Source organism: Nanorana parkeri, unplaced genomic scaffold, assembly GCF_000935625.1.
Source record: "Nanorana parkeri isolate BGI_ZX_2015 unplaced genomic scaffold, ASM93562v1 scaffold1287, whole genome shotgun sequence".
NCBI lineage: Eukaryota > Metazoa > Chordata > Amphibia > Anura > Dicroglossidae > Nanorana > Nanorana parkeri.
The window spans coordinates 32,299-55,484 of record NW_017307555.1 but is presented as its reverse complement, the minus strand read 5'-3'; the positions used below and the strand labels follow the sequence as shown (position 1 = coordinate 55,484).

The window sequence follows — 23,186 nt, the reverse complement described above, 5'->3', positions numbered from 1 at the left end:
CATCTGCAGCTCAGAGGAAGATTTTGTTTCAGGTAGATGTGGCTGTCCGAGATCGCAATTGCTGGGGACCTCGGCATCCGCATCTGTCATTGCCTTCTCCTCCTCCTTCTCTGGCTCCCTGACACCGTGTTGCCCGCCTGTGGACCCTTGGTGAGACACCATAGCCCAGACAGCCCACCTGAGAGTCCAACAACCCACCTGAGAGTCATACAGCCCACCTGAGGAGGTGCACAGTCAGCCTGAAAGTAACACAGCCCACCTGAGACTAACACAGCCCACCTTAGAGTCGCATAGCTCACCCGAGAGTCGCACAACCCATCCAGCAGTCGCACAGCACCCCCCTGCCCGAGAGTCGCACAGCCCATCTGAGAGCCTGCACATTCATCTGAGAGCCCGCACATACATCTGAGAGCCCGAACAGGCCACCTCAAAGACATCAGGGCGCCAACCCAGAACAACACAGAGTATCTAGCTTTATATTATTTTTTATTGCTTAATAATGTATTGCTGTAGTCCTCTATAGCTGGTCTCCTTACTCCTTCCCCTGGCTGCCTCTCCTCACTTTCTCCTCTATATTCTCACCCCCAAAAAATTGCAATGCGCAGCGCTGAGTGTTCAGGTTTCCCTTGAAGAAAAGGTGGCAACCCTAACTGCAATATACTGCAAAGGCCAGTGTTGGTACAATATTTCCTATTTACATAAATCTTTTTAACAGACCCTGTCACCACCTTCTAACCTCACACATAAATGCAGGATGGTAATTCATGTATACTCACACTGCCTGCTACAGCAGTTTGAGAATTCTAAACAAAGATAGCAGCCTCGATATTCAGCCAGAAAATCAACACTTCTGGGTGTGACTATTACACTCTCAACTTCACCCTACAGAGATTTTCCATTTTGTGGGACAACAATCTATGCACCTCTATGAGATGAATAATCACTGGTGCAAGTTAACCAAGCAGTTTACCCTTTACAAACACACAGTAGCCACCACCATGTGGTTTAACAGAAGCATACACTGTTCACAGAATCCAGTGTTGCAATTCTTTTGAGACATGTCTGCATTACTCACTGCAATACCCAGACAGGAATGTAACAGACTCTACCTTAGGGTAGCTTATTCTCAAGGGCAAAGTTTATTTCTAGTAAGATAATTCATTGATTCAGCTTAACAATTTTTAAACATATTTTAATTTAAAAGAAAAAAAGAATGATGAGGAAATATTTCCAAAAAAGATATTACAAAACAGACATAAGCAATGGTAAGATAAAAAGGTTTTAAAAAGTTTTAAAAAAAACAAGTCGGCCTGGTTTTTGGTTCAGTGCAGTGTTCAGATCATTTGCAGAGCAAGTCTAATTTGATATGACAGAGTCATCAGCCCTTAAAATGACTCTCTCAGGGTCCTTGGATGTTTTAGCGGTAAATGAGAGCTTGGTGCTGCTAACCCAACAGTTTTCCTTGACCCTCAAGAGGGTGTCACAGTTATCTCCACTCAATCAATGGATCCGAGGAGTATGTTGGAGAGTATTTTATTATGCTCATTGGACACACCCGTAATGCTAACTGTCCTGAATACATCTATATTTCCATATGACAAGGTTTCACATTCCAACAACCAGCATATAATGTAGCATAATGAAGTTACTATTTGTTAGATACCAAATAGATCTGATCTATATTTCTCTTAGAAGGTCTAGTGTTTCTTATTAGCCTTCTTGACGTTGTAATACAGGCATGTTTGGTGTCTGACATCTATGTATAAATCAGTGTGTACAGCGCTAAATGCCCTTCAGGAAATTCGATAACGGTAAGGATCAGAGTGATATCACCTCCGTGTCAAGCAATCATGAAAAAATTTATATATAATAAATGTTTGTGTAAAAAGTTATAATGTGTTACAAACTGTGTCAACCGGTGTCATAAAAAATGTGTCATAAAAACACCTTATTAAATAAATAAATAACAAATCTTCAAAAAAACATGTGTCATATATGTGAAAAATAAAATTATCACATTATAAATCAGTCTGTGTTATTTTCTTTCGAAAATTATTAGAAGTACGAACTTATAAAAAATTTTTAGAAATGCACTTAAAGTTTTTAAATTTCTTAAAGCTCTCAGATCTTCAACACAAGAAGCCCAAAAAATGAAAATCTCAAAATCAAAATCAAAAGAAATGTTCAGTATTGTGAAGTGTCCAACGAAAAAAACCGAAAGAAAAAAGCAAGCAGATCCCCAATAGGGAATGCACTCACCAGATCCCTGATGATCGAAAGCCTATATTCTTATCCAGTGGAGGCCGAAGATGTATGTCCTCTTCTCCCGTTTAGTGAAAGCCTCAGGCTACAAAACCCGCTTGCTGCTCAGAGATTAAGGGATTACAATCTTTGCTGTTGGGTCTCCCCTATTGGGTATCCATCCGGACAAAGAACACGAGAGATGTGCTCATAGCGTAGTAAGTTCAACTTTAATAGGTCCAAATCATAAATACAAACAAGCGCTACATAAATTCCATAAAATCCATAAAATTCAACGTGGAAAGCCGGCTAGTCACTCAATCTGAGTGCAGAAAAGACTGGAACAATGACGTAAAGGTAGGCCCGCCCCCGACGCGTTTCGTCACATGGACGTTCTCAAGGGATGACAGGTCTACCTGAATCAGAGCCCAGTCAGTTTAAATAAGCTAAAAATCCCCTCCCCAATTTTTAAACGTGCTATGAAGTATAAAAGCCGTTAGTAAACCAAGACATTCTCAGGGGTGGACCTGATAACAATGGCAGGTTAAAAATTATCCGATAATTATCTGATGTCATCCATGATGATAAGCGGCAGATAACTATTTTCATCTCCATATATAGGTTACCCTTTGGACATCGGTATACATATAAAACAGATGTTATATACATATATAAAAAACATATATAGGAATTATCTTACCACATGTATATTTAGATTTATCTATAGCCCCGAAGTGAGATCTTTTAAAATTAAATTAGGTATATGGGATATGTTCCGCAGAGGTTATAAAATTAATTATTAATATACCCGAATGAAAAATGGCCATTTCTGTGGGAATAGACTAATAGAACTAATAAGTCCTACAACATGGATATTTTATAATATTCGTATTAGTACATACCCCGGAGGGAATAAGTGTATCAGAGGAAAATAAATGTTCCCAATTAAGTGTGATTATTCTAAAAAGATGCATTATTATTTATTATAAATTCAAAAGGGATAATGGATAAAGTGATGGGCAGAATGGGTTATTTGATCCCTCAAACTCCATTAACTACCTATTACTGAACCACAATTATAAAGTGTGTATGTATAAATAGTTTGTGTTAGTTTGTGAATAATTTATAGTGTATTATATTAGTGCGTTGAGAAAGGTAGTGAGAGTAACCCAAGTGTAAAAGTGTGATGTGTAAAAATTGTAAAAATAAGTGTTCCTCAAATATAAATCTTCACGATTATGCCTACTTCTACCAGGGTATGAGGGGATAGGACAGTATTCTTACACCTCATCATAAATTGGTTCATTAATTATTTCTTAAAAAGCAATTAAGGTCGAATTCTATGTTAAGGCCTTTGGGGGTAAGTGTGTCCAGTAGGAAGATCCATTTCGACTCATTTTGGGAAATCTCCCTGATGAGATTGGACCCTCTCCAATGGCTTTCGGTCTGAGATCTTTAAGAAAATTAAAAACTTTAAGTGCATTTCTAAAAAATTGTTATAAATTCGTACTTCTAATAATTTTCGAAATAAAATAACACAGACTGGTTTATAATGTGATCATTTTATTTTTCACATATATGACATGTTTTTTTGAAGATTTTTTAGTTATTTATTTATTTAATACGGTGTTTTTATGACACGTTTTTTATGACACCGGTTGACACAGTTTGTAACACATTATAACTTTTTACACAAACATTTATTATATATACATTTTTTCATGATTGCTTCACACGGAGGTGATATCACTCTGATCCTTACCGTTATCGAATTTCCTGACGGGCATTTAGCGCTGTACACTTCGTTACATCATAATTCTGGGGGCTTTTAGCCTGAGTTCAGCAGCTTTTTTCTTACCCTTTGGTTTTAGAACTATTATGAATTTTAACTCCGGGGTCATATTAATATTAATTTTAAATCGTAATCCATCTCAACCCACCTTTATTATTTCCATTAGCGCAAGTTAGTTTTGGCTTTATGTATAAATCAGTGTAACCAAGTTTTATGAAGGTAGCTTCATTACCGTATGAGTTATGAACTATGAATTACTCTTGAGATGTATGAAAGTTCAGTTTTAGGTCAAAAACACTAGGCTCAGAGATGGGTCTTACTGAGATACATATTAGACTATTTACAGCATTTATGACAGGGCCTCATCAGCAGACCTTGAACACCCTGGCTAGTGGAGGTTTATGGTACTTCTGCATTCCATCTAACTTCTCTGATTTCTGTCAAATGTAGTAAGCTGGCTTAAGCATGGCTGCTTAAAACAAAACAAAGATATGAGATCCAAATTGGACCATTTTTGTTACTGCACTTTTGGGGGAAAATGTTTTCAGTACTACTCCGTCATTTTCTTCACACACTGGGAGTGTCAAATTGTGAGGTTTTCAGGCACCGTAGTGCCCTGTACCCCAAACCTCTACATCATTACCACAGTGTTTCTACTGAAATATAATAATCAAATTCAACCAGCACTGAAAACCACAACATAGTAAACAAACTGTTTATTTCCGGTGTTAAACTTATACGTTTTTTGTACTTCCAACAGAAACAATGGTGACTTAGGGGCCAGAAAGCGGTATATTGCTGCCACCCAGGAAAAGATTGTCATGTTTTCTATGAGAAAATATCAGCCTTGTGATATTTTTCCTGATACCAACACAGGAAACTAATCATATTTTATTAATCTGCCACACAAGGTTGGCACCCCTACCTGGAAGTCTCACAATCCAAACTCCAGGATGTGTACATTTTCTGGCTGAATTGCACGGCTAATACCTTTGCTTAGGACTCTGAAACTTCTGAAGCAGACATCACTTTTGTAAGTGCGTTATACAGATTGCCATCCTGTATGTGAAAAAGATGGTGACAGGGTCTCTTCAACTCCATGGTCACATATTCACTGCCCTTTTTATTTCTGTGGCATGTTATTTCTATATATACTCCACCTTGTTATTGTTACTTAACATGACTCCATATGAATATTTTGACGTTTTGCTGCTTCCATCTCTTTAACAAAAGGAGGTATCCGTCTACTTATATGCTTGCCAGCAGCTATAGATCTTGACAGACAAGTTAATATTTCTGTATTACCAGCCAGATGTCCTTCAAGGAGCCTAACTCTAAAATGTGCATACCCATGATTGTATAACATATGTCAGTTTTATTTTTTAGCAGCCTTCTTTAGCTCTGTATAGATGGGGCTTGTTTGCCCTTTTTCCTTATATACAATGCTATTGAAAAATAAAATGTAATAAAAGAACAAAAGTAGGCTCTTTAATGTCAAAATAAAAACAGATCCCTGCAAAAGCAATTTAAATTATGTACAATGAAAGTAAAAAACCCAAGAAAATAGCCTGCATAAGTATGCACCCATTCATATCAGTATTTACTAGATGCACTTTGGGCAGTAATTACACCCTTGAGTTGACGTGTATAGGTTTCTATCAGCTTTGCACATCTGGAAATTGTTATTTTCCCCATTCTTCCTTGCAAAACTGCTCCAGCTTTGTAATATAGTCAAGAGAGAATGAGTGAACTACCGTTTTCTAAGTCCAGCTGCAAATAACTGGACTCTAACTTGGCCATTCCAGGACAAGAACACAGTTGTTTTTAAACCATGCCTGTGAAGGTTTGGCTTTGTAATTGAAATCATTATCTTGTTGAAAGACAAATATTCTCTCTAGGCTCTGGATTGCAGGGTGCATGCACCAAACATTTTGCTTGGCGCAAGCCAAGAGTTTCCTTCAGGATTTTTTAAGTATTTAACTGTATACATTCTAACCTATAACCCATTCTAACCTCACTATCCTCCCAGTGCCTGTTGCAGAAAAACCACCAGGCTTCGTGATGTAGATGATACATTTATGATGATGTGTAATGTTTGACTAGCACCAAGCAAAGTACTTGGTCTGATGACATTTTGGTCTCATCATACCTTAGAACCTTTTTTTAGCGACCTTTTTTTAGCTACCTTCACAGTCTCTTGGGTGCTTTCTGGCAAACTGTAGGTGAGGTGGCATGTCAATTTTAGTTAACAGTGGCTTTTCTGACACCCATAAAGTGTCAAAGAGTGGCTATGGGTTTTTTAGTGGTCTCTTTCATTAGTCTCCTTCTTGTACAGTAATTCACCTGTTCTTGCAGATTCACAGTCGTGCAATACTTTTTTCATGTCTAAAAATTGAACTTAACTGTATTCCAAGGTATACTCAGTTGCTTGGACATTTTCTATCAATCCCCTGATTTCTGCTTTTCAATTACCTTGTCATTGGGTTGTTTTGAAGGTTCCTTTGTCTTCATGGTGTAAGTTATTCCACAGTACTGACTCATATAGAAGCTGAACATTTGCGATTTATGCCTATTTATACCACAATTACTTGCAACCCCTTGACTACACACAGGTGATCTCCAGTTACTGTAACTGTTATGTGACTTGAAAAAAAAAATTCTGCATCAGTGATATTTTAAGCGTGCGATATTACGGGGGGTGTATACTTATGCAGTCAATTATTTGAGGCTTTTCTCATTGTAATTAAAATCACTTTCCAGGTATCTCTTTTCACTTTGACATTAAAAAATATGTTTCTGTTAGGCCCCTTTCACATGGCCTGTGCACAGATCGCCTCCTGATCAGAATGGATCTCACCTTTGCGACATCCGTGTGCATGCAGTTTCTTCCCCCATCTTGCTTAGTGTATGGGCAGCTAGATTTAAATGGGTGGGCATCTGTGTTCATCCAGTTACTCGCGACCCGGCACAATCAGGTCTGCTGTAACGGATCTCTGAACCGTTTGTTTTTTCGGATCTGGCCAGATCTGGGGGTAACCAGATGCCCCTGAGTTTAAATCCAGCTGCCCATACACTCACATGAGTCGTCAGATCAGGTCCCTTGAAAAACTGATAGGTGGAACTAAATCGGAAAGCCCTTGTGAAAGGGGCTTTAATCTCCATGCATAATTTAATGTTCCAACACATGATCTATGATTTAATGTTCTATCACATTTAAACAGGTGAATACTTTGTATAGGCACTGTGAGATCTTCAGTTTGATGGATACTATATATATATTTACTGCCCTGTTTGTACATTCTCCTGTAGAATAAAAAATATATACAAACAGAGATTAGTACCCATTTTCGTTTAAAGCATTATGTAATTTAAAGTAATATTTTCTAGTCCTAGGAAACAGGACACCATGCCAGATTTTTCAGGTTACCATAGCAACTAAGCAAGTCTTTATTTATAGGTCGAAAAGGTTTAAATTTTACTTGGTAAAGGTTACTAAAATGGAAGGCTTGACACAAGGATTTCTTATTTTATGCAAACCGCTCATTATTACACAGGATTAATTGCTTTATCTCAGCTCTTTAACAAATCAATAAAGTTTTGATTTATTAGCTCGAGTAAAACTTAAAATAAGGTACTTTGTTCAAATTAGAACGAAAAGGCCAGAAGCAAAATGTTGAAAAGAAGGCTGAAGGCAGACTAATTTTAGCACTGAGTCCGGACTTTGATACGGGGACTTTATTTGTTTTTACAGTAATATCTTCACAATAAATACTACAAATACTTTTACAGTGAATGGGAGCATCTTCCTCTAATAAGTAAAGGCCAGCATAATCAGTGCTAAAGCTGGAATTTAAGTGTTTTTTTCTTTTACTTGTGATGGTGTGTATCCAACCTCCTCCAGGCTGCTGCCAAGTACACCCCGGAGTGACCATCTTCCAGTTCTCGGGGGGCAACGTCAGTGACCATCAGTGTTATGAAGTTTCACCTCTCACTTTCCCTTTTCTTCCCCATCCTCCATTCATAGAGCTCATATTATTATTGTTCCACAATGCAAGTGGATGAATGAGAGCCAAGTCATGAAAATGGGAAAGCTTTATTTTAAAATTTTGTTAGCACATTGATGAGGGGAAAAACAAGAAACCAGGGAAGGCAAAATATAAGCGATAAGCAATAATTAAACTTCAGCGTTATATGTATTTTCCTACCCTAAAAGTGGTTTAGCAGGATGTTAACCCCCTCTGGCACTAGTCTGACCCCCTCCCACCTACCCGCCCCCCCCCACCCCATCTATTCCACTGTAGTAATTGTAATTGAAGGATGCAGTGGAAGTATCTGCATCTGGGCCTATTGTGTTGCGTAGGCTTAATAAAGCTTCTGCATAATTTCTGGGTGCAGAATGTCTTTTAATAATTCAGGTATATGAAATGGCTGCTGCACACCGTTAACATGCAGAAGTCCTATGAGTGCTTGTAAAGCCTTATCTTTTCATATTACCTTCTGGTACACCTCATTGTGTGTGTTAGCAAGTGCATATATCTTAACAGAATTTGTATAATATTTCACAATACTTTTTAGATTTGCGAGCATTGTCTTTTTATGTGTTTATTTTATACTGTCCTCCTCCGTCTGAACCAGGGAGAGGAGATTTGTTCATGTCCTCTACAGTGCCGTTTGGTTATTTGCACTGTGATAGAGTGCTTGTCTCCTTTTTTGATTCGGACAGGAGGAGGAGAGTTTGAGCAATGTTGTTTAGGATTGCCATGGTGACAGAGTTGTATATACAAAGCTGACAGCTTTCCCAGAGCCACACCCCTGACAAAGTCGCATATTCGAGACAAGGTACGTAGGGTGGAGCTGGGAAGCACGGAGCACGGCCAGTAGCGTTACAGAGAACAGAGAACGATTTTTATTCCTAGGCTACTTTGTTTTATGCAAGCATTGTATCTTCACTTTTAGACTTGATGGACATGTGTCTTTATTCAACCTCAAATACTATGTAACTTGTGAGTAGTATTTTTTATGAAAGCATTTTTATCATCTAAATGGGTCGCACTATGGAGTACTTCCTTTGTTCATAACCTTAGATAGCTCCTTGCCTGATCTCCTGTGTAATCCTCAGTTAAACCTAGTGTCTGCTGAACCCTGAACTTCTTGCTCCTCCCTTGAACTTCCTATTTAAGCCATGCCTCTGCATGGCTGTTTGCCAGATTATTGTGCTCCTGCCAATATCTTGCTTCCTGCTGCCTCTGTGATACAATCTGCTCATACTGCTACCCGTGTACCGACCTTTGGCTGCTGATTCACCGACTACTACTACTACTACTACTACTACTACTACACGTCTCTCCTGCACATACTTCCCTATGTCATACCCTCTGTGCTACTCTCCTGCATATACTACCTGCTAATGCATTTCTTAACAATTGTTTGTTTTATCCACAACCTTTTCTCTTCTGTAACGGGCATAGTTTTGCTAGTTTTTAATAATACAAAGATCAGTGTGCACGAGACAGTAGCTCATAGTAATTAATTTATAGTTTGCATGATACGCAAAAAAAAAGTACTGCTGATACTAATTTTGCCAATACATATTTATGAAAATGCCACTAACATCTGCAGTTTAATGGGTTTGTAACCATGCTCATTATTATTCCTTGAGCCTCTCTTTGCTAGCCCTCTTGAACTCAGCAGCTCATTAGCAAAAGACACACACAGGGCCGTCTTTAATATTAATTGGGCTCTGGGCAAGATTTACTGATGGGCCCCCACAACCTTCCCAGCTCCATCACTTCCCGACCCAGACCCCATATCCACCTACATCACCTTCCCCTGAAAATAAACTAATAAATACAAAACACATATCCATGCAATAGCGCAATGAACTCAAGATTCTGCAACACAATAAACTCAGGAACGAAACGCACTGAGGACCCTGCAATGCAATGGACTTAGGAGCCTGCAATGCAATGGACTTAGGAGCCTGCAACGCAATGGACTTAGGACCCTCTTATGTTGCAAAGTCCTAAGTCCATTGCAGTGCAGAGTCAAGAGTTTATTGCGTTGGGGAGTCCAACGTTTGTTGTGTTGCAGGGTCCTGAGTCCATTGTATTGCAGACTCCTGAATCCATTGCATTGAAGAGTCCTAACTGCATTTTCATGCCGAGTCCTTAATCAAAGGTGTTGCAGGGTCCTAAGTCCCTTGCGTTGCAGGTTCTTAAGTCCAATGTGTTGCAGGGTCCTGAATCCATTGGGTTGCAGGGTCCTAAGTCCATAAATCTGTATTGCATTAGTGTTGCTTGTCCTCAAGCACTTACTGCATGGTGCATTGCATTTTTAACAAATGCCTCTTTATATATTATACATAGAATGCATATGTTGCAAATGCAGTACACTGTGCAGAAAGTGTGCAGGGGCATGCAATGTAAATGCAACACAATGGATGCAGTATACATTACATGGATACATTAGTAAAATCACTGAATGCTTGCTACGCGGTGTACTAAATAAACCTTGCTGCAAGTGTTTAGTGATGTGGATGTAAATGCAAGATCCGACTACAAGAGTATAATGTAAAAAGATCTTATGTGGCTCCTATTAAAATGGGATTTGGACTATATATACTATATTATATTGCAACTATACACTCATGACCAGCGGAGGTACGATGTTTCCCTGTCATTCTCCTCCAGAACACTTTAACAAATTTGGTATTACTTTTTTATCAGAAAGTGCAAAGAGCTATGATGGTATTATGCAACATGAAGTAACCGACAGAGACCATACAATAATGCATATTACAATGTAACCTGCAATAGAGACACTGAGGATCTGGTTAGGTTGTTTCTTCTGCTGTGTCTGGCTGTGTCCTCCCCCTCCTTCTCCTCCGTGCCTGCTGGATCTCCCAGGCATCCTCCCCGATGTCTGCGTCTATGTGACAGGCATGGGGAGGGGGAAGATCACAGAAGCAGGAGGCACACACATTAACTAGAGGAGAAAGGACGGCCGGACGGTCTCCCTGTCAGCGGTGCCGCTGGGCTTCTCCTGTCTCACGCTTGGGCTAAAGGGACAGCTGCTTTGGGCCCCTGTAAATTATGGGGCCCAGGGCAATTGCCCCTTTTGCCCTGCGTTAAAGACGGCCCTGGACACACATAACTGTCGGGGGTGCAGGAGGCGTAACTGGGTCTTTGCGGTTTATGGAATAGTCACAAATGATTAACGATACTTAATGGCAGTATCATAAAACTGTACTGGTCTGTAATACCCAATGCTGATTTTTGATAGCTGATGCCACTGTCTGTTATCATATGGTATATCTGTATGTTCTCTCATACTTAAATAAGCTGCTCTGTCATGCTTTAAGTACTTTAATAAGCTTATCCTGCTATGCAATTAAATTAGGGCTGGTAATGATTTTAAAATTTTCGTGGTTGAGTAATCAAATTTTTTTTTAATCGATTAATTTTGATTATAACGCACATACAGATCCAACTACATTGGCCTATACACATACAGCACAGCAATTAAGTAATAAAATGAACTAGGATCACACTAATCCAGCACGTTATTAATCTGACGTGCCCCACTCAATATGGCCGCCGTTTGAGTGGGGCAACTTTATTGCTGTGGTGTATGTGTATAGGCCAATGCCTTGGCTGGCGCTCGTGCAGAACAAGTTTCTTGGGCACGTATCAAAATAATTTTAATCGATCAAAAAATGTAACGCTTAATCGAGAAATTAATCTTTCATTTCCACAGCCCTAAATTAAATCAAAATAATTTCCTTAAAATAGTTATATAGCATGTACAATATAATTAGTACTCAAGCACTTTTGTATTTGAAAGCTAAACTCCAGGCAGATATAAACAATACCAGTTGATGTAATACCAGTTAATGTAGTTCTGTGTGAAATACAAAAATCATTAAACTTATAGTCAAATGAAGCTAGTGCAAGAGCATAAATCTGTTATGTGAACAGTTGGCTATAATCCTCTGTACAGCAGCACTCAGACTGCAAGCAAAATAACCCAGACAGTCTTGGCTGACAGCAAACATGCTGACAAGAGAAGGTGGTACAAGACTGACCCCATTAGTATACAGGCAATCCTAAATTGTCCAACCAGCAGTGTGGGTCAAGGACTGTGCTGTCTGGCAGATACTTGGAACACAAGACTAGCTCAAATAATTACAAATCCTTAGGCAGGTTAAAAAAAAACCTCTTTAAAATAAAATATTAACAAATCATAGATGTGCACACAGATTTGTACTACACACATTTTTATTCCATGTACTATGTATAATTATCTCTGTGTAACTTTTCCGGGCTTCCCAATATAAACATTATTTTAATGTAATTGCAATAATGGGACAAATTGCAAAATAAAATTTGTACAGTTCATTTATACCACTAGTTTTATAATAAACTTATCAAACTAAAACTTTTTCATTTTTAATATACTTAGGTTTGTTTTTAGAATATATAAAATAAAAATCCTAAAACAATGGTGCCAAGCCTTGCATGTCCAAATAATGACAAATGTAATATTTTGGTAACAAAGAGACAAAATCAATAAGCTTATGGATAAAATGTAAAATTGCTCTTGTCCACACGTGCCTGATCTCAAGTGTAGACCACAATGCACCATGTAAAAAAAATCAATATGTAAAAATACCATATACTGTAGTTGTGAAATACAGACTTGTGAATAGACCCTACTCAGAGGGAGAAAAATGCATGTTGGTCAGTTACTATAGCTTACTTTGCACATTTCTTTTTTGCTTCTATTGTAGCATAGGTTTTATTTGCAAGTCAGCTGCATACATCCATTGGTGTTTAATCCAAAAATACAACAAAAGGATTATTCTGAAATAGTCAACACATTTTAATTTACACCAAGGTTGATCCCAATTAAAAAAATGGGAAGATTCAGTTAATTCTGGACATCTGAGAATTACCAAGCCAATGTTACCTATAGCAAAATAAAAGGCAATATAAATAAATGAAATAACACTTCTCTACTGCACGGCTGCAAAAAAATAACAGAGCACATCCTCTGGAGAGAATGTGAGAATGAGATAAAGCACAAACTAAGCAAAGCATAAAATAAATATCTTACCCTGGCACTGGAATCCTTGTTTTCCAATCCCCCTGTGGAGAGGAAAGAACAAGCAGGATTCATTAGTTGAATATGGAATGCTATGAACGTTATACAATATGCAGCTGTCAAAGTCAAGAGTCCCAGCTGTCCACTAGAAGTGGAATATTTGTACTTACATCACTGAGTGTGAAATAAACCCGGGCATATAAAATAATGTATGAAATAAAAATAACATTAAACATTTATGTTTATATATGATGTAAATGTATGCAAATGATGGATGCCAGAGAGTTTAAATATTACATTAATTGAAGAAAAGAAGAAAACAATTTGAATAAGAGATGGTATGTTTAAAGCAAACCTATGCTTTGCTCTGTATGGGCAAAGCAACAAGTTTGCTGCTATGCCTCCTCCCCAGCATACACATATTTACCTTTTCTTCCCTCCCCACCACTCTATGCAGAGCTAGGAGCTGAATTACGTGAAAAGTATGTATTATTTCCCATGCGTATATCCTATCTGCACTCCCAGTCCATTTCACAGATTGCATAATATGTACATTACATGAATCTGACCATAAGATGATCTGACCACTGGACTCGAGAGATACAATAAGCCAGTAGGTGACAAGTTCATCAAAACATCCTTTAAAAGCAGTTGTGGTAAAATCTGTAAAAATAAATCCTCTTATCTTTTACTGGTTACGTACCACAGTACTCTGATACCATATAAATAAAAGGTCAGACAAACTCACCGCTCACAGAGTATACAAAGACATCCTACAGATACTGGTAGTAGACCCATGTGCTGGCCTCCTGATGCTGACAGCAAGGAGCAACTAATCAGAAACAGGACTCAGGTGCACAGTATTAGGGTCTCATACAAGAATGTGCCTGTGCAGGCAGGAGATGCAGGAGAGCATCTGAGGCATTCTTAGGATATATCTGTCACTCCTTGAACACAGGGAATGTGGGGTTGGTGCAGGTAGAATAGTAGCAGGAAGTAAGATTTCGGATTTCTAGGGAAGAGGGTTTAACCCTTTTGCTGCCAAGCCCTCCGTTTCTCAAATTAATATTAAACCGATTAAAAATACACAATTAAACTGTTAAAACACACCAAAAATCAGTATCCGTGCAAAAAAAATAATAATTTTCTGACTAAATCTAAAAGATAAAACTGAATTGAGTTAATAAATAACAAATATTAGCAAATTTGTAATTGCGCCTTTTTGCGAAAAGGTAAAAAAAATTAAGGTATGCAAAACTGTAAATAATCGACTTATATAAAAAATTGTTTTGGTGTTTGTGTTGTGATAAAATGATACAGGTGTATATTTAATTGCAACACAAGGTATGGGGGGGCGCCCGGTATTTTTAAAATTAGCGGTCATCAGCGGCTTGTGAGCCGCTGATGACAGCTATTAATTTAAAGGGGACAGTCTGCTAAAGCGACCATCAGCTTATAGTAGAACTGTAAATGCCAGGTCCGTACGACGTACTGAGCTGGCCAGCTGGAAGCACTTTTGTAGCTCCGTACGACGTACGTCCTTAGCAGCGAAAGGGTTAAGGGCTTAAGTTAGGACTTTAACTAGTAGCCACAATTCATACACCAAGGCACAAAGGAGAGAGGTAAGTGAAGGAGGGTAATGTACAGTACTGTCAATATTATTCACCTTCCCCTATGACAAAAACCATTATGGTAACATGGAGGATTGATCTTGTAGGAGGGTGTAACAGTTTAAGATTTAAAGATCTGACCCTTTTTAACCACTGTAGTATGGTAACACAGTTTCTGTTGGCAGAAATGGTCCTCAATATGTGGAGACTGTCAAAGAATTACCATTGCTTTGCTGAGGGTGCGAGATTACTCGCGCTTGAAACATGTGCCAAAGCGTTTCCCTGTTCTGGGGGAGCAAAGAGCTAGAAGGGTGTTCTCTCAGGGACTCAGAAATTCGTCTGAGCGGTACTTTTAAACAGCAAGGAGTTACAATGCATGCTAGGACTCACACATACAGGCATAGAAAATAGTATGATCCTATGTTAATGTGGTTAACATACATGCATAGGTCTATACAGAGTTAAGATATGTACTATGTACAAAGTCACTCATTCAAAAAGACTAAATGCCAAAGCGATTCTGTGCTGCCATCTACACATTGTTGTTTACATCTCCCTCTTGTCCTGCAAAAGACATTTACTAGGCAGTTGCGGCACAGGATGACCTCGACCTCCAGTCATTCTGGGAGAAGCAGAAACACAAAATAACCTCAGCATTCATTCATTCTGAATGAAAGAAGGCCAATGTCATTCTGGGACTGTGCCTACAAGTTTTTTATGTTTACATCCCTCCCCTGGCCCTGAATAAGTAGACAGTGTGACGATAATGAGGTTTACACCTATTAATATTGTTAATGTTACATAAAACAAATGCAGCCTTTCATTTACTTGTAGTGACCTCATGATGCTCTCAGTTTGCTAGGTCTCTTCAAATAAAAAAAAATAAAAAAAGAGATCTGCTAATCTGGGCTTGTAATCGTTATAGTTCTTAAAGGAGAACTATGGGGTTCTATCTTTTCTTTATAATTGCATTCCTTCGGATAAATAATTAAATTTGTGTAATTTACTCCTTTTAGCCAAAATGCACCCTAAGCCTGTAAACCCTTCTTTAAGATGGTGGGCGGGGCTAAGCGCCGCAATGATGTCACTGGAGATCCCTGCTGATCGGATGCTTGCCAGTTTGCAGAGATCCCCAGTGACATCATTCACCATATGTGGACTTTCCCATATGTGATAAATGATGAAGAGAGAGAGAGGGCTCCTTCCCCTCTCTCTTTCTCTCTCCCTGCCCTGTGTGACACTGACATGCTAAAATCATTGGGGATCGCTGATGAGAGAGGGGAAAGAGGGCTCTCTCTTCAGCATTTACTACAAATGGGCAAGTCCATATATGGTGAATGATGTCACTGGGGAGGGAGGGGATCAATGCACTGCACACTACACGTGAAGTAGGCGGGGCAGATGGAGAGGAGGAGGTAGGGGATCAAGGGCTACACAGCAGCGTGTCTGGAAGGCTGCCACAGAGGACGGGGACGTGCAGGTAAGGAGAGAGCTGTGTGCACAGAGCTGCTGCTCATGTCCATATATTCGTGGAAATCATCCATGCAAGCATTGTTTGGAGAAGAGCCATTCAGACCATTTTTTGCTTATTGAACTGGACTCTGTCAGAACTCATAAACCCATGACTGTCAAGTATTCTCTTTTTATTCCTTTTTACTTTACTGTTGTGATATAGTTTGTCTCTCTTTATTAATATCTTCTTTATATTGTTCTGCACTTTTCCTTTTATTAAAAGGACAATCTTAAAAATCGTTAAGCTCATCTATACGCTCTAAGAACTTAAAGTACCGTATGCTGTACCGTACCGTATAGTGAAACCTGTCATATTCCTGTCTGAGAGGACAGTGGTATCATAAGCTTTGTTTAACTTGATTGAATTGTCACAGCATTTGCTGGGAGCTGTCCATGTTTGTTAAAAAAAAACACGTGGTGGCAGTGAACATTTGGTGTGCAAAGGGTTAACTACGAAGTTAACCAACTCTAGTGTCGATCGCTCGCGGTCTGCTAGTCTGAGATTGTTGTCCCGTGAGATGGGAAATCTCTGTGAGGCTGAGAGTGGTATCATCACGTTCTTGTGACGGCTCGCTCAGTTCAGAACTGCGTATAGTCACAGTTGATTGACGTACAGTGGGTTCGGACCAGGCACGTATGTCACAGACAGCGGTGCATATGGCCATGTCAATTTACTTGTTACACATGTAAAAATTAGCAAAAATGTTTACATGCATACTGTGCAAAATACGTTCAAACTGGCACTGCTGACACAAACTTTTTTACTTTCGTTTTAAACAGCTTAACACTGCAGGGAATACTAACCAAAATACAGCTGTATGGAATGGACCCAAAGCATACAATACTGCTGCTTACAGATGTGCATATAAAAAAAGCTGTTTTAGTGCTCACCCTCAAAGAAGCGCAATATCTTTCAGGTTATTCTGTCCCACACCAGGATAAATTGTCCAGACTAGATCAACAGTACACCAACACACCTTGTGGTTTTCTTTTATAGACGTTTTACAGAGCAAACTATAATTTGAAAGTCTGTTCTGGGGGAGCAAAGAGCTAGAAGGGTGTTCTCTCAGGGACTCAGAAATTCGTCTGAGCGGTACTTTTAAACAGCAAGGAGTTACAATGCATGCTAGGACTCACACATACAGGCATAGAAAATAGTATGATCCTATGTTAATGTGGTTAACATACATGCATAGGTCTATACAGAGTTAAGATATGTACTATGTACAAAGTCACTCATTCAAAAAGACTAAATGCCAAAGCGATTCTGTGCTGCCATCTACACATTGTTGTTTACATCTCCCTCTTGTCCTGCAAAAGACATTTACTAGGCAGTTGCGGCACAGGATGACCTCGACCTCCAGTCATTCTGGGAGAAGCAGAAACACAAAATAACCTCAGCATTCATTCATTCTGAATGAAAGAAGGCCAATGTCATTCTGGGACTGTGCCTACAAGTTTTTTATGTTTACATCCCTCCCCTGGCCCTGAATAAGTAGACAGTGTGACGATAATGAGGTTTACACCTATTAATATTGTTAATGTTACATAAAACAAATGCAGCCTTTCATTTACTTGTAGTGACCTCATGATGCTCTCAGTTTGCTAGGTCTCTTCAAATAAAAAAAAATAAAAAAAGAGATCTGCTAATCTGGGCTTGTAATCGTTATAGTTCTTAAAGGAGAACTATGGGGTTCTATCTTTTCTTTATAATTGCATTCCTTCGGATAAATAATTAAATTTGTGTAATTTACTCCTTTTAGCCAAAATGCACCCTAAGCCTGTAAACCCTTCTTTAAGATGGTGGGCGGGGCTAAGCGCCGCAATGATGTCACTGGAGATCCCTGCTGATCGGATGCTTGCCAGTTTGCAGAGATCCCCAGTGACATCATTCACCATATGTGGACTTTCCCATATGTGATAAATGATGAAGAGAGAGAGAGGGCTCCTTCCCCTCTCTCTTTCTCTCTCCCTGCCCTGTGTGACACTGACATGCTAAAATCATTGGGGATCGCTGATGAGAGAGGGGAAAGAGGGCTCTCTCTTCAGCATTTACTACAAATGGGCAAGTCCATATATGGTGAATGATGTCACTGGGGAGGGAGGGGATCAATGCACTGCACACTACACGTGAAGTAGGCGGGGCAGATGGAGAGGAGGAGGTAGGGGATCAAGGGCTACACAGCAGCGTGTCTGGAAGGCTGCCACAGAGGACGGGGACGTGCAGGTAAGGAGAGAGCTGTGTGCACAGAGCTGCTGCTCATGTCCATATATTCGTGGAAATCATCCATGCAAGCATTGTTTGGAGAAGAGCCATTCAGACCATTTTTTGCTTATTGAACTGGACTCTGTCAGAACTCATAAACCCATGACTGTCAAGTATTCTCTTTTTATTCCTTTTTACTTTACTGTTGTGATATAGTTTGTCTCTCTTTATTAATATCTTCTTTATATTGTTCTGCACTTTTCCTTTTATTAAAAGGACAATCTTAAAAATCGTTAAGCTCATCTATACGCTCTAAGAACTTAAAGTACCGTATGCTGTACCGTACCGTATAGTGAAACCTGTCATATTCCTGTCTGAGAGGACAGTGGTATCATAAGCTTTGTTTAACTTGATTGAATTGTCACAGCATTTGCTGGGAGCTGTCCATGTTTGTTAAAAAAAAACACGTGGTGGCAGTGAACATTTGGTGTGCAAAGGGTTAACTACGAAGTTAACCAACTCTAGTGTCGATCGCTCGCGGTCTGCTAGTCTGAGATTGTTGTCCCGTGAGATGGGAAATCTCTGTGAGGCTGAGAGTGGTATCATCACGTTCTTGTGACGGCTCGCTCAGTTCAGAACTGCGTATAGTCACAGTTGATTGACGTACAGTGGGTTCGGACCAGGCACGTATGTCACAGACAGCGGTGCATATGGCCATGTCAATTTACTTGTTACACATGTAAAAATTAGCAAAAATGTTTACATGCATACTGTGCAAAATACGTTCAAACTGGCACTGCTGACACAAACTTTTTTACTTTCGTTTTAAACAGCTTAACACTGCAGGGAATACTAACCAAAATACAGCTGTATGGAATGGACCCAAAGCATACAATACTGCTGCTTACAGATGTGCATATAAAAAAAGCTGTTTTAGTGCTCACCCTCAAAGAAGCGCAATATCTTTCAGGTTATTCTGTCCCACACCAGGATAAATTGTCCAGACTAGATCAACAGTACACCAACACACCTTGTGGTTTTCTTTTATAGACGTTTTACAGAGCAAACTATAATTTGAAAGTATAAACAGCAGATAGCTATTTCCAGTAGATTCAGAACTGGATATACATGTAACATAACACATTTAAGAATTCAGGCTTCCCTTAAGCTGCGGCTGTCTATTCTCCATTCTCACCACATGCCGTACTAAACTGACAAAGTAATTTTGTCAGACTACAGCAAACAAACAATGAGTGTGGAGTCACAGTCCAAGCATCTCCAGGTCTCTAACCTACTGGCAAGTGGTATTTTTACTTGGCTAGCTGGCATTGGGGCCAAGATCTCGCTTTCAAGAAGAAGTCAGAATCAATGACACAAATGTCCAATGGCCTCTCACCACTCCTGCAGTAGATAAACCTGGAGGACAATTTCCTTGCTGGCCGGCAAAAGGGGTGTTTCCCTCTCATGCCAGCTATTCCCCGGGCTTTGCAGGTGGTCTGAGGTGTTGATGCAATCGATCACTAGCCCTCTAGCAGCAACAGCCATGTGGTCCCCTCAACATTCATTTGTCCAGGAAGACAGCGATGTCTGTCAATGGCACAGCAGGCAGCTTCCTCACAACAGCATAAATGGCATTCGCCGTCCAGAAGATCAGGCAGTTCACTCAGCGGCGTCCACAATTATCTCTCAGCAGTCATCTTTGCAGCAAATGCCAAGTTTCTCTCTCTCTGGAGTCATAACACAGACAGTATCCAGCAACACATCTGGGCTCTACAGTCTCTACCCAGCTCTGCCCCGCTTTCCCTGAGTGCCAAGTTCACACCTCCACCAGATTATCAAAGCCTCCTGGGAACTGTAGTCCATTCTGTGCAAGTCAACATTATATTTTCCTGTCTTAGCACTACAAACCCCATCATATATTACCTGATCCACGAGACATTTTTCAACAGTGTATCAGCCCCAATAGCTGCCTTATTTTCTATTAATATCTATTTCAAAGTTCATATTTAGTATCTTAAAACATGCAGGCAAATAGACTCATGGTCCTTGCTCCAACCTAGGTATTTAATATGCCCACTGCATTCAAGAGGTGTAGCAAGTGTGTCTAGTTTCCGTGCAATCCCCTGTTGGGAGTAGGCCGTAGCAGTCTGGCAATCTTTCCTTTATTTTACTCCTGCACACACAGGGGTCTAAGTGTACACCGTTTCAGGTTTAGTAAAAAGAGCCAATCTGCAGTCAACAATATGTAAATATGAAAAAGTTTAATTCATTACAGGTCTCTTCAGTATCATAATGGCACTACCACATGGTTCAGTCATGGTTAATTCCATCCCAAAATTTCGCGTTCTAAGAAAAATGTGCCGAAGGCGCACAGGAAGTGATGCGCAGATGGAGCGTGTTCTAAGAAAAAGGTGCCAAAGGCGCACAGGAAGGGACATAATTGATTAGTTCACTTCCCTATGTAAACCAAGCCAGCCTGTCACTTACTTGCTGGATTGTCTTATCAGCTCCTCTCTGTGTTGTGTCTCCTGTTTCCTGTCTTGAATATTAGATTGCCGTTGCCTGGATTTTGACCCGTTCCTGCCTCAACTACCTGCCTTGACTACCGCCTGCCTTTTTGACCCTGGACTGTTTTGATTATTCTTCTGCCTCTTCCTTTGGTACTGCAACTGACCTCCTGGATTTTGACCTCGGGTTGCCTCGACTTTGAATTCTGGATTACCCTTCTACTTGCACGGTTTCATAACTACTGGCACTCGTGCCACTCGGTGTCTGCCTGGCCCCTGTCACCATCCTCAAAGGGCTTTAAGACACGAGGTGCAAGGGAAGCCTCCTCAACCATCCAGTCTCCCAGACCAGGTTCGTAATAATTACAATTGTATAGCATAAACACAGGAAACTTTATACTGAGAAAAAGTACTATTTTAAGAAAAAAATAAGTAATTTTGAAATTGATGTCAGCAACACATCTCAAAAAAGTTGGGGCAGGGCCATGTTTACATTGTGTAGCATCCCCTCACATGTCTTTTTCAGAGAAGGCCTTGCATATTGCAGCAGGATAATGCTAAACTGCATACTGCATCTATGACAACAGCATGGCTTCGTAGTATCTTTGTAGAGTCCGGTTGCTGAACTGGCTTTCCTGCAGTACAGACATTTCACCAATTGAAAATATTTGGAACATCTTGAAATGGAAGAAAATACGACAAAGACGACCCAGGAGACCCCAAGACCCAGTTAGAATCTTATATCAGGCAAGAATTGAACAACATTCCTCTCCCAAAACTCCAGCAACTGGTCTTCTCAGTTCCCAGACATTTACAGTGTTGTTTAACCTCCTTGGTGGTATTCCCGAGTGTGGATCTGGGTTAATTTTCATTACCAAAAGCGGTAACCCCGAGCCACACTCGGGATTACACAGCGCCACACTTACCTTGTCCACGATCCCCGCTGTGTCCTCCGGCCGATGCCGGCATCTGTCTTCCATCCCTTGCATGTGTATGCGTCGCAGTGAGGCGGAAACCGGCGGCAAATTTAAACGTTGAAAAAAAAATAGAGACAAAAATGGAAACAAAATTTGAAAAAATCAGACCGCCAGGGAGGTTAAAGAAGAGGGGATGCTACACAGTATAAACATGGCCCTGTCCCAACTTTTGTGAGATGTGTCGCAGCCATCAATTTCAAAATAACCTTATTTTTTCATAAAATGGTAAATTTTCTCAGTTTTCTCACTATTTTCTATTCATTGTGAATAAAATATGAGTGTATGAGATTTGCAAATCATTGCATTCTGTTTTTTATGTAGTTTTAACACAGCGTACCAACTTTTTTGGAATTGGGGTTGTAAAATTAGGCATGTAGCACAAACTGCAGCACTGTTTGGTATTGTCTGTTACTCCTTTTTTCAGTAAACCTGATTTTCCTGAGAGGTTCTCTCATATTCCACAGCCTGGCGTTTGAGCCTCAGCTAAAATGGAAAGTATTGTTTGGATACTGGACAGTGGATTTTTTTTTTTTTTATGCCTGAGCCACCATTGGCATTTCCAGCACAACAGGAGAGTTACCTTGTAGAATACAAGAATAGATACATTTGTTTGGCTTTACTGCACATGATGTCATATTTTATCAGTTTGATTTGCAATAGGAATTTCTTATGCAATGTCCCTCTACCTTCTGTAAAGACAAGGACATGTACGAACTTATCCATTTTTGCCTTGTTAAGGAGGGCTCTAAACTTTTTAATATTTATCTACATGTTAAACTTGTCGGGATATTTAAAGATTTACCTATTATGAATAGCAAGCATCTCCAGATTCCACCATGACACATCTGATCCCCATATAGTACCACCTCATACACAAATCATTAGAGAAGGCTACTGCATGGGGTAAGAGTGGGTGGGGCCTGTGCTAGCAAACAGGAAGTTAATTTGGTTTTGGGGATGCCTGCAATTCATAGTAGCTATTCACAGCTTTATGGAGGACAGACAGACACCTACAATATTTAGATTGAGTAGTATACTATCCACCCTGTAAAACATGTCCCTTGATGGTGCCTTTTCCTAGATACAAAGCGTGGAATGATTTTCTTCATTTATCAACTGTGGATAATGGTTTGAAATCATTAGGAAACAGAGAATAAAGAAAACTTGAACTAAATTGAATCTCCATTTTGCCACCCTAAAGAGCAGTAGATAAAAGTGATCACTTATTGCTATAATATA

General features: G+C 39.7%; 1 protein-coding gene across 3 annotated transcripts in view; it reads right to left on the bottom strand.

The window, feature by feature from the left end:
* Window positions 1-23,186, bottom strand: part of PRKCG (protein kinase C gamma) — a 338,573-nt gene that overhangs the window by 293,831 nt on the left and 21,556 nt on the right. For all 3 annotated transcript variants that reach the window (XM_018569099.1, XM_018569100.1, XM_018569101.1), the window contains exon 2: window positions 13,148-13,179. In XM_018569099.1, coding sequence (XP_018424601.1) covers window positions 13,148-13,179 — 32 coding nt within the window. The remainder of the gene's footprint in view (window positions 1-13,147; window positions 13,180-23,186) is intronic.